This window comes from Mobula birostris, chromosome 17 (assembly GCF_030028105.1).
Source record: "Mobula birostris isolate sMobBir1 chromosome 17, sMobBir1.hap1, whole genome shotgun sequence".
Lineage (NCBI taxonomy): Eukaryota > Metazoa > Chordata > Chondrichthyes > Myliobatiformes > Myliobatidae > Mobula > Mobula birostris.
This window is the reverse complement of record NC_092386.1, coordinates 11,253,812-11,267,224: the sequence shown is the minus strand read 5'-3', so window position 1 is coordinate 11,267,224 and position 13,413 is coordinate 11,253,812. Positions and strand designations below refer to the sequence as shown.

General features: G+C 40.4%; 1 protein-coding gene across 2 annotated transcripts in view; it reads right to left on the bottom strand.

The window, feature by feature from the left end:
* Window positions 1-13,413, bottom strand: part of LOC140211501 (EGF-like repeat and discoidin I-like domain-containing protein 3) — a 298,350-nt gene that overhangs the window by 164,653 nt on the left and 120,284 nt on the right. For both annotated transcript variants that reach the window (XM_072281267.1, XM_072281268.1), the window contains one exon: window positions 9,491-9,604. In XM_072281267.1, the coding sequence (XP_072137368.1) occupies window positions 9,491-9,604 (114 nt within the window). The remainder of the gene's footprint in view (window positions 1-9,490; window positions 9,605-13,413) is intronic.

Here is a 13,413-nt window from a genome sequence, read left to right as displayed (position 1 = left end):
CAGCCAAACGTTGAATCATTGTCAAACTGGAACAACTTTGCTTCTTTAAAACTTCCTTCAAAATACTGTATGTACAAACTTTTCAGCTCCACTGTTAGACACAGGGTGATTTCGAGAATCTAGGATCAAGGATCAACTTTATTCACCACATATATTTACATGTATTAGGAATTTGCTGTGGTGTGTTGATGCATCTTACAGCTAAAAAAAATTCAATAATATAAAGAATAGAGATTTATATAAAATAATGTTAGAAATACAGACATGGAATAAAATGAGCATAAATAGCAGTTCAAGTTCCACTTCAAGTTTATTGTCATCTGACTGTACAAATTTAATGAAACAATGTTCCTCCAGACCACGATGCACCCATAATACATGTATCACACACAGCACATAAAACAAAATATTAGCACAAATAAGTTAATAAAGTATCATATAAAATGTATGTGAAATGCACAGGTGGGTAAACATCTCTCACTGTCCTCGGTGGTGGCAGGGTATTCATTAGTCTCACAGCCTGAGGGAAGAAGCTGTTACCCAGTCTGGCAGTCCTAGTCCTGATGCTCCTGTACCTTCTTCCTGATGGTAGTGGGTCAAAGAGATTGTGGGAGGGGGGGCGTGGGGGGTGGTAGGGATCCTCAACAATGCTTCGGGTCCCTCGTATACAACGCTCCTGGTAAATGTCACAAATAGGGGGTTGGGGGAGCCCGGTGATCCTCTTGGCAGTATTTACTACCCCCTGTAGGGTCTTGCAGTCTGATGCCTTGCAGCTTCCGTACCACACAATGACACAGTCGGACAGGACACTCTCCATGGTGCTCGTGTAGAGAGTTGTTAGAATGGGGCTGGGGAGACTTGCACACCTCAGTCTCCTCAGAAAGTGTAGCCACTGCTGTGCCTTCTTGACTAGTGAAGTGGTGTTGTCAGTCCAGGTCGGATTGTCCATTATTTACAATGTAAACGGCATTATCAAAAGTAGTTTAAAGTGACTAAAGTGAAGTAATAGATTAAAAGTTAAAGTCCGTCCTGAGCCTTATAGGTTCATTAGGCTCATCAGGCCAGTGCCGATGGAGAGTACAAGACTTCCCCCCAGATGGGACGCCAATCTATCACGAGGTTAACTCCCAGCATTTTTGCCGGTACCCATTTTCAGTTGGGTGGACTGGAGCAGTGTGTGGTTAAGTGCCTTACAACACGCTGCCTCGGCTGTGGCTCGACCTCACGACCTTCAGATCGCTAGTCCAACACCTTAACCACTTGGCCACACACCACAGTAATAGATTAAGGTGTGGGCTAACTAGAATGAATGAAGAATTAATATATGTTTAATGCCACTGTATCTCATGAAGCATTCAAAGAAATATTTTAATGGTACTAGCATTGTCAAATGGTTAACTTAAAGAAACTTTGCACCACATACTAGATGGTTAAGCTGCAAAATGGTCACTGATTTGAAACTCCAACACAGCTTGATATTCTGACACTTCCTGCAGAGCCACCAGATTAGTAAGTGTGAGAGAGGATTCCGAGCCACTCTCGCACTTCAGTGCTTAATCTTTCTGCATCTTCAACATGATCTTCTATTACAGGGAGGTTACCTGACACAAATAATTCCACCAGGAAATCGGCATCCATGAACAAGGACCCTCACCATTCAGGCCAAGCTCTCTCCTCACTTCTACCAACAGGCAGCAGGTACAGGAGCATAAAGTCCCACACCTCTGGATTCAAGAACAGTTATTACCCTTCAGGCTACGGAACAAGTGTGACCCCTCCAACCACTGAGCACATTTACATGAAATATGCCGTAGAAAAGCAGCCTCCATCATTAAAGATCCTCACCACCCAGGCCATGTTCTTTCCTCGCTGCTGCCATCAGGTAGACGATACTATAGCCTCAGGACTCACACCACAGTTACTATCCCTTAACCATCAGGCTCTTGAATAAAAAGGAGATAGCTACACTCATTTAAGGATTCTGTTATATTAGTATTTCCTGCTCATTATTTATTGCTATTTATTGATATCTCCATTTGCACAGTTTGTTTACAGCTTACAGTTCCTGATGTTTACAGTTACTGTTCTGTAGATTGGCTAGGTATGCCCACAGGAAAAAAGTCTCAGGGTTGTATGTGGTGACATGTATGTACTCTGATAATCAATTTTACTTTGAACTTTGCAGTGTGGATAACTAGAATTAATGATTTCTATTATTACCCTAACATACAACCATCTCAACATTATTAACCCTCAACCATCAGGCTCTTGAACCAAAGTGGATAACTTCACTCAACTTCACTTGTCCCATCATTGAAATATTCCCACAACCTATGGACTCACCTTCAAGGACTCTTCATCTCATTTTCTCCCTATTTATTGCTAATTTATTTATTTTTATTATTATATTTTTCCTTGTATATTTGGACAGTTTGTTATCATTTGCTCAATGGTTGATGCCCAAGTTGGTGTGGTCTTTCATTGATTCTATTATGGTTATTATTCTATTATTGATTTGTTGAGTATGCCTGCAAGAAAATGAATCTCAGGGTTATATATGATGACACATATGTACTTTGATAATAAACTTTGAATTGGTTCCACATCCTATGGACTCACTTTTAAAGTCTCTACAACTCATGTTCTCAGTATTACTTATTTATTTGTCTGCTTGTTTATTTATTTGTTGGTCTTTTGTATTTACACATTGTCAACACAAAATACTCTGCAGATGCTGGGGTCAAAGCAACACTCACAACACGCTGGAGGAACTCAGCAGGTCGGGCAGCATCCGTGGAAAAGATCGGTCGACGTTTCGGGCCAGAACCCTTCGTCAGGACTGAAGAGGAAAGGGGCAGAGGCCCTATAAAGAAAGTGGGGTGAGGGTGGGAAGGAGAAGGCTGGTAGGTTCCAGGTGAAAAACCAGTAAGGGGAAAGATAAAGGGGTCGGGGAGAGGAAGCAGGGAGGTGATAGGCAGGAAAGGTGTAGAAGGAATAGGGGAAAACACAATGCGTAGTAGAAGGAGGCGAAACCATGAGGGAGGAGATAGGCAGCTGGGGGAGGGGGCAGAGTGAAATAGGGATAGAGGAAGGGAGGGGGAAGGAATTACCGGAAGTTGGAGAATTCTATGTTCATACCAAGGGGCTGGAGACTACCTAGACGGTATATGAGGAGCAACACTTGTATTTCTCTGCTCTACTAGGAATGCCTGCAAGACAACGAATCTCAGGGTTATATATGGTGACATATATATACATTGATAATAATTTTACTTTGAACCCTTTGCAAACATGCCGTGGATAGCATTTACTTAATTGAGTGCCCCAAGGCGGCTGATGTAGCTTGTGTATGTTTGAGCTGCCTTTGAAGATAAAGAATTAAAGGCTTGCTTTCTCACAGGTCATTGGAGAATTGAAACACAGTGAAATGCATCATTTTGCATCAACAACAAACACAGTCCAAGGACACCCCAGGGGAAGCCTGTCAATGTCGCCGTGTTACCAGCGCCAACATTGCATGCTTGCAACTTTCTAACCCTAGCCTTAACTCACACTCCTTTGGGATGTGGGAGGGAACATGGTCACAGGGAGAACATACAAACTACTGACAGACAATGGCAGGAAAAGAACCTGTTTCCCTACCAGAATCAGAATCAGGTTTGTTATCATCAGCATGTGTCATGAAATTTGTTAGCTTAGCAGCAGCAGTTCAATGCAATACATAATATAGAAGAAGAAAAAACAAAATAAAATAATAATAATAAATAAATAAGTAAATCAATTGCAGTATACATATATTGAATAGATACCAAATGACGAGACTGATCCCAGGTTTTATTTCTTCTCGAATGCAGAGATGGTTGTGGATGCTTAGAGAGCATGGCTACTAAGTGATAATCTGGTGCAAAAAAGTTCATCTTCACTGTTGATCCATGTTGATAATCAAGACCAGCCTTACTGACAGTTGTAGTGCATTTGAGTTCCAATGATAATAATTTGTGGAACACAGCAGAAATTCAGAACCACGACATGTACAAAGTTCAACGTTCAAAGGATATTTATTATCAAAATTTGTATATGTCAACAGATACTACCTTGAGATTCATTTTCTTGCAGGTGTTTACAGTACAACAGAGAAATACAGTAGAGTCAATGAAAAATACACACAAAGACTGACAAAAACATCAATGTGTAAAAGAAGACACACTGGGCGATAAATAATACTGAGAATATGACCTGTAGAGTCCTCTTGGTCACTTTGATCTCCATGGTATGACACATATGGCGGCTGTTGGTGTGATCAAGTCAGTTACTAAGAAAGAAATGTTTATAAGAGCTATCAAGTCCACCAGTAAAGTAATAAACAAGAAGCAAACATCACCACTTGCAAAGTTCAAAGTAAATCTACTATCAAAATACTACCCTGAGATTCATTTGGGAATTCACAGTAAATACAAGAAACACAATAAAATATCACACCAGCAGGACAGACAAACAACCAAGGTGGAAAATAAACAAACAGTGCAAATACAAAAATAATAATAGTATGAATAATAACAATAAATAATCTATAAATATCAAGAACGTGAAATGAAGGGTCCTTGAAAGTGAGTCCAAAGGTTGTGGGAATAGTTCAGTGATGGGGCAAGTGAAATTGAGTGAAACAATCCCCTCTGGTTCAAGATCCTGATGGTTGAGGGGTAATACTAAAAGCTTTTTGAAGTATATGAAGGGTAAAAGAAAATTCAGGGTAGACATAGGACCAATAGAAAATGATGCTGGAAATATTGTAATGAGAGACACAGAGACAGCAGAGGAGCTGAAAGTGTATTTTGCATCAGTTTTCACAGTGGCAGACAACTGCCGTATACCAGGCATTCAAGAGTGTCAGGGAAGTGAAGCATATGCAGTGAAAATTATAACTGAGAAGGTGCTCAGGAAGCTTAATCATCTGACGGTGGATAAATCTCCTGGACCTGATGGAGTGCACCCTTGGGTTCTGAAGAAAATAGCTGGAGAGACTGCAAAAGCATTACTCATGATCTTTCAAGAATCAATAGATTCTGGCATTGTACTGAATGACTGGAAAATTGCAAATGTTACTCCGCTATTTAAGAAGGGTAGGAGACAGCAAAAAGGAACCTATAGACCTGTTAGCCTGACGTCAGTGGTTGGGAAGTTGTTGAAATCGATTGTTAGGGACGAAATTACGGAGTCCTCTGCGGGCACATGACAAGATAGGGGAAAGCCAGCATGGTTTCCAGAAAGAAAAATCCCACCTGACTAACCTACTGCAATTTTTTGAGGAAATTACAAGCAGGGTAGACAAAGCAGATGCAGTAGATGTGGTGTACTTGGATTTTCAGAAGGCTTTTGACAAGGTGCTGCACATGAGGCTACTTAGCAAGATAGGAGCAGGGAAGCTGCGTGGGTGGAACATTGGCAGAAAACAGAGACTGGGAACAAAGTGAAACTATTCTGGCTGGCTGCCAGTTACCAGTGGAGTTCCACAGGGTTCGGTGTTGGGACCACTGCTTTTTACGATGTATATCAATGATTTGGATTATGGGATTAATGGATTTGTGGCTAAGTTTACCAATGATACAAAGATAGGTGGAGGGGCGGGTAGTGTTGAGGAAGCAGACAGACTTAGATAGTTTAGGGGAATGGGCAAAGAAGTGGCAAGTGAGTCCAATGTTGGACAGTGTATGGTCATGCACCTTGGTTGAAGAAATAAACAGGCAGACTATTATTTAGATGGGCAGAGAATTCAAAATGCAGAGATGCAAAGGGACTTGGGAATCCTTGTTCAAGATACCCTAAAGGTTAACCTCCAGGTTGAGTTGGTGGTGAAGGCACTGAATGCAATGTTGGCATTCAATTCTAGAGGTATAGAACATAAGAGCAGGATATGATGTTGAGGCGCTATAAGGTACTCGTGAGACCACATTTGGAGTCTCGGGTGCAATTTGTTGTCACGAGCAGCTATGGAGGCCAAGAAATTGGGTGCATTTAAGGCAGAGATAGATAGATTCTTGATTAGCCAGGGCATCAAAGGGTATGGGGAGAAGGCAGGGGAGTGGGGATGACTGGAAGAACTGAATCATAGTCATACTTTATTAATCCCGGGGGGGGGGGGGGTTAATAATTAATAAATAATTAATAAATCAGCCCATGATTGAATGGCGGAGCAGACTCAATGGGCCAAATAGTCTACTTCTGTTCCTATATCTTATGGTTTTATATCAAATTTCTTCAGACTTCTGAGGACTATCACCGTCCAGGCCATGCTCCCTTCTTACTGCTGCCTTCAGGAAGCAGGTATAAGAGCCTCAGACACTACACCATAAGGTTTAGGAACACTTCTCACCCTTGAACCACCAAGCTTTTAAACCAGAAGGGATAACTTCACTTGCCCCATCACTGAACTGTACCCACAAACTATAGACTCACTTTCAAGGACTCTTCATATCATATTCTTTGGATTTATTGCTTATTTATTGATCGATTATTATTATTTCATTGCTTTCATTCTTTTTGTATTTGCGCAGATTGTTGTCTTTTGCACACTGGTTGTCTACCTTGTTGGTGCCGTCTTTTGTTGACCCTATTATGACTATTGTACTTATTGAGTCTGACCGCTAGAAAATGAATCTCAGGGTTGTATATGGTGACAGATATGTACCTTGATGATAAATTTACTTTGAATTTTGAACTATGTGCTACCTCAGTGCATTGCTGTAATTATTTGATCTGTACGAATGGTATGCCAGACCAGTACATGAGACAATAATAAATCAATTTACCAAATTAACCCAACACTCCCACTTCACTTTTTATAATGCTGTTTACATTGAAAATACATGCTGGTATATACGTACTTCTGCACATTATTACTGTTAAATGTTTATTTTGTTGCATGTCGCACCAACACACCAACTGTAAATTCCTAATACATGTAGAGGTATATGGTAAATAAAGTTGATTCTTCATCCATCACTTCTATTTCCGGATGATTGGGAAATTCTTAAGGAACAACAGAACTTAACTAAAAAGGCAATACAGGGAGAAAAAATGAGGTATGAACGCAAGCTAGCTAGGAATATACAGGGGGATAGCAAAAGTTTTTTTAGGTATGTGAAGAGAAGGAAGATAATTAAGAACAATGTTGGGCCCTTGAAGAATGAATTGGGAGAAATTGTTATTGGAATCAGAAAAATGGTAGACGAATTTAATAAGTACTTTGGATCTGTCTTCACTACGGAAGACACAAGCAATCTCCCAGGGTAACAGAGGAACTGAAACAGATTGACATTAGGAAGGAAACGGTGATGAGTGGACTGATGGGATTGAAGGCTAACAAATCCCCAGGTCCAGATGGTCTGCATCCTAGGGTACTAAAGGAGGTGGCTCTGGAAATTGCGGATGCATTGGTGATCATTTTCCAATGTTCCTTAGATTCAGGATCAGTTCCTGAGGATTGGCGAATGGCTAATGTTATCCCACTTTTTAAGAAAGGAGGGAGAGAGAAAACAGAGACTATCGCCCTGTTAGCCTAACATCAGTAGTGGGGAAGATGCTAGAGTCCATTATTAAAGATGAAATAGCGGCATATCTTGATAGCAGTGATAGGATTGGGACGAGCCAGCATGGATTTACCAAGGGCAAATCATGCTTGACTAATCTATTGGAGTTTTTCGAGGATGTAACCAGGAAGATAGACTCGGAAGATCCCGTGGATGTGGTGTACCTTGACTTTCAGAAGGCATTCAATAAGGTACCACATAGGAGATCGGTGGGTAAAATCAGAGCTCATGGCATTGGGGGGAGGATATTGACATGGATAGAAAACTGGTTGGCAGATAGAAAGCAAAGGGTAGCAGTGAATGGGTGTTTCTCGGAATGGCAGGTGGTGACTGGTGGGTTGCCACAGGGCTCGGTATTGGGACCACAGCTGTTTACGATTTACATCAATGATTTAGAGGAAGGTATTGTGAATAATATCAGCAAGTTTGCTGATGATACTAAGCTGGGTGGCAGTGTGACATGTGATGAGGATGTTAGGAGAATTCAAAGTGACTTAGATAGGCTGAGTGAGTGGGCAGAAACTTGGCAAATGGCGTTTAATGTGAATAAGTGTGAGGTTATTCACTTTGGGAGCAAGAACAGGAAGGCAGATTATCATCTGAATGTTGTGGAGTTAGGTAAGGGAGAAATACAAAGAGATCTAGGAGTACTTGTTCATCAGTCTCTGAAGGTGAATGAGCAAGTGCAGCAGGCAGTGAAGAAGGCTAATGGAATGTTGGCCTTTATTGCAAAGGGAATTGAGTACAAGAGCAAGGAAATCCTTTTGCATTTGTACAGGGCCTTGGTGAGACCACACCTGGAGTATTGTGTGCAGTTTTGGTCTCCAGGGTTAAGGAAGAACATCCTGGCTGTGGAGGAGGTGCAGCATAGGTTCACTAGGTTAATTCCTGGGATGTCCGGACTGTCCTACGCAGAGAGGTTAGAGAGACTGGGCTTGTACACGCTGGAGTTAAGGAGATTGAGGGGGGATCTGATTGAGACATATAAGATTATTAAGGGATTGGACAAGATAGAGGCAGGAAATATGTTCCAGATGCTGGGAGAGTCCAGTACCAGAGGGCATGGTTTAAGAATAAGGGGTAGGTCATTTAGGACAGAGTTGAGGAGGAACTTCTTCTCCCAGAGAGTTGTGGAGGTGTGGAACGCGCTGCCTCAGAAGGTAGTGGTGGCCAATTCTCTGGATGCTTTCAAGAAGGAGCTAGATACGTATCTTATGGATAGGGGAATCAAGGGTTATGGGGACAAGGCAGGAACCGGGTATCGATAGTAGATGATCAGCCATGATCTCAGAATGGCGGTGCAGGCTCGAAGGGCCAAATGGTCTACTTCTGCACCTATTGTCTATTTCCCTTCCTAGAGAGAGCGTGATGATCCTCTAGCAGTTAGTGCGACACTATTAGAGCTCGGGGTGTCGGAGTTCAGAGTTCAATTCCAGCACCGTCTGGAAGGGAGTTTGTACGCCCTTACCGTTAGCACGTAGGTTCCCTCCAGAGCTCTGGTTTCCTCCCACAGTCCGAAGACGTCCCGGTTAGCAGGGTAATTAGTCAATGTAACTTGTCCTGTGATTAGGCTGGTGGCTTTCTGGGTGACAGTGATTGTTGGGGCAGAAGGGGCCTGTTCAAGGTTCACTTATTACCAAAACATGTATCCATATACAACTCTGAAATTTATCTTCCACACTGTGTCTCTAAATAAACAAATAAAATTCCTCTCTCTAAATCCAGGTTTCCATGTTGTACTACTTGATCCAGTTACCCTACCATCTTCCCTTATAACTCTTGAGGTTCTTGATCAGCTTTATATAGCACAGGTAACTTTCACACAGGGAGAGATATTAAATGACGGTGTACCATTATTTCTAGCCGCTCGGTAACTTTAATCATTAATAAAACACATGACTTACTGTACTGACAATTTCGGCCCATGAATTCTCCTGGACATTCACAAGAATAGTTTGCAATGAGGTCAGTGCAAATCCCGCCATTTCTACACGGCTCAAACTCACACTCGTTTATATCTGTGTGGATAAAGAATAGAAAGCATTCAGTTGGGGCAATTTTATCTTTAAATGCTGAATAAGTCTTTACTAATTGTTATAATGAATCTCATATGATGTACATTTTTTAACCTGCTAAACTGTTCTAGAATATAGAACAGTACAGCTCAGGATAAAGTCCTCTGGCTAACAATGTTGTGCTGAACCAAATAAATTAGTAATCAAATGACCAACTAAACTTATCTCTTCTGCCTACACAATGTCCATATCCTTCCATTTCCCTCCCATTCATGTTCCTGTATAAACATCTCTTAAAAGTCTCTACTGTATCTGCCTGTGCCACCACCCCAGGCAGCGCATTCCAGACATCCGACACTTTCTGTGTAAAAAACTTGTCTCTCACATCTCCTCTGAAAATCCCCACTCTCACTTTAAATGCAAGTCCTTTGCAATATTTTACTTAAAATGGCCTATTTTGCTGCCAAATTTGTTTTCTTAATTTCAATAATTCAATCTTTAATTATTTAAGTGATAAGTTAATCACTCCAATGTTCACTCCATAAGTTCTTAACAGTGTAAACCATATTTGTCCCCAAAGTTCTTTAAGTTCTTCTTGTGACAAACCACTTTACCATACAGATAATTTGGAAGCCACAATGCTTTTCCTGGTTTATTTTGAGCAGTGGGGTCTAATTTTATTTCAAAGTTCAAAGTAAATTTATTATCAAAGTACTTACTGTATATGCCACCATATACTACCCTAAGGTTCATTTTTTGTGGCATTCACATTAGGTACAAATAAACACAATAGAATCGATGAAGAACTACACACAAACACAGATGAATAAACAAGCACTGTGCAAAAGAAGAGAAACTGTGTAAATACAACAAAAAAACAAATAATAATAATAATAAATAATAATGATTCCTTGGAAGTGAGTCCATATGTTATGGTATCAGTTCAGTGTTGAGGTGAGCGAAGTTTTCCACGCTGGTTCAGGACCCTGATGGTTGAAGGGTAATAACTGTTCCTGAATCTGCTGGTGTGGGGCCTAAGGCTCCCATACCTGCTGCCCAGTGGTAGTAGCGAGAAGAGAGCATGGCCTGGATGGTGTGAGCCTTGGCAGAGAGGGCTTTTTCTGTGAAGGGTTTGGCTGTATCCTCTGCTTTCTGTAGGTTTTTCCATACCAGGCCATGGTACAATTAGTCAGGATGCTCCTCACTGTGTACCTATAGTGGTTTGTCAAAGTTTCAGATAACATGCCAACACTGGGCAGACTTCATGATATTCACAGTAATTATCATGAAAAGCCTGCACTCTTTTCAATCAATCCACATAAAATGATATGGAAGAAAATTGACTGATTTCTTGAGGTCATGTTATATAAACTTTGATTTCTATTGATAAGTAATTTTAATGCGCAACAGCTTTCTTGCTTCCAGCACTTACTGTTCCTTTGACCAAAGACAACGATACATAAAGATAATTTGAGGGGCTTGCTCGTATAAGTATTTTAGTCAAATATTTAGGATATTACTCCACCTTCAATGAAATAGCTTCATTCCATACAAAACTAGCAGAGAACAACAATATCCATGAATACAGATAACACACCACAAAATTAAAAACTTAAATCAAATGCATATTTATTTGTGAAATACAAACTTATAGAAAAAGGCAAATATGCCTTTTTTTGCACTCCAAGGAAAATATTCTTCTCCAATGAAAATATGAATTTTGGACAAACAGGGGACAAGTTCTTATAATATGTTGGACTTGGTTTCACTATGTGTATTTTCACACAGAGCATTTTAGCAAATGAGCTAAAATGTATTTAGTCTAGATTGGGCTGAACTAAGGGTGTAGCCTGCAACTAACAGGCTCCTGGAGAGGCTGCAGTGATGACTGGCTTCGTGGTTGTGAACTCACTTTGGTGACCTTTAATTCTGAATGTTATTTCCTTACATCAATTGTTTGCACAATTTGTTCTTTTTATTGCATGTTGGATGTTTGATGGTCTTTTTTAATGAGTTCCATTTTTTTTTGTTTTATTGCCGCCTGTAAGGAGACAAATCTCAAAGTGTACAAAATGTTCAAAGTAAGTTTTATATTAACGTACATATATGTCACCATGTACAACCCTGAGATTCATTTTCTTGTGGGTATACTCAGCAAATGGGTGACATGGTAGCATAGTGGTTAGCCAACGCTTTACAGTTCAGGTGACCAGGGTTCAATTCCCGTTCTGCCTGTAAGGGGTTTGTACATTCTCCCCATGACGGCGTGGGTTTCCTCCCATGGTCCAAAGACATACCAGCTGGTAGGCTAGTTGGTTATTGTAAACTGTCATGTGATTCGTCTAGGGTTAAATTGGGGGATTGCTGGCTGGCATGGCCTGAAGTGCCAGAAAGGGTTATTCTGTACTGTATCTCAATAAGCAAATAAATAAGCAACACACATCAAAGTTGCTGGTGAACGCAGCAGGCCAGGCAGCATCTGTAGGAAGAGGTGCAGTCGACGTTACAGGCCGAGACCCTTCGTTAGCATTACACCACCATCCCAGCCTATCTATTTAGTATAGGGGTTGTCAGATTTGAAAGTTAACGGAAAAGTTGCAGACAGTTAATTAAGTACTCCCAAGTTCACATGGCAGTTTACCTACAAACCCCATTTCCAGAAAAGTTGGGATATTTTTCACAATGCAATAAAAACAAAAATCTGTGATATGTTAATTCACGTGAACCTTTATTTAACTGACAAAAGTACAAAGAAAAGATTTTCAACAGTTTTACTGACCAACTTAATTGTATTTGAGAGGACATTTGATAGCAGTATACAAGTTATGAAGGGTATAGATAGGGAAAATGCAAGCAGGCTTGACTAATCAAGAACCTGTCAAGCTCCACTTTAAATATACCCAATGACTTGTCCTACACAACTGTCTGTAGCAATGAATTCCACAGATTCATTACCCTCTGGCTAATTCCTTCTCATCTCTGTTCTAATTGGACATCCCTCTATTCTGAGGCTGTGCCTTTGGTCCCAGGCTCACCCACAATAGGAATCATCCTCTCCACATCCACTCTACCTAGACCTTTCAATATTCAATAGGTTTCAATGAGATATCCCCTCTTTCTTCTAAATTTCATTGCGTGTATATTCAGAGCCAACAAACGTTCCTCATAAGTTAAACCTTACATTCACAGAATTATTCCTATGAACCTCTTCTAGACTCTCCCCAATGCCAGCACATCCTTTCTTAGATAAGGGGGCCCAAACTATTCATACTCATCATGTAATTTCAAAAGTTCAAAGTAAATTTATTATGTAAGTAGATGTATGTCACCATATACATCCCTGAGATTCATTTTCTTGCAGGCATACTCATCATAAATCCTTAATTAAATAATAGAATCAATGAAAGAACACTCTAACTTGGGCATTTAACCAGAGTGCAAAAGGCACAAACTGCAAATACAAAAATAAATAAATAATAATAATAAATAAATAAGTGATAAATATCAAGAACATGAGATGAAGAGTCCTTGAAAGTGAGTCCATAATTTGAGGAAACATTTCAATGATGGGGCAAGTGAAGTTGTGTGAAGTTGTTCCCTTTGGTTCAAAAGCCTGATAGTTGAGGGGTAATAACTGTTCCTGAACCTGGTGGGGTGTGTCCTGTATGTATCACATGATACAAAATCTAGAACTATAATCAGTTAGGGGTATAGTAACAATCTTCAGGTGCACTTGTAATCTGAGCACACAGAATATTTTGTCAGAGGGTACAAAGAGAAATAACATGCACTCTAATGGGACAGTTTTAAAG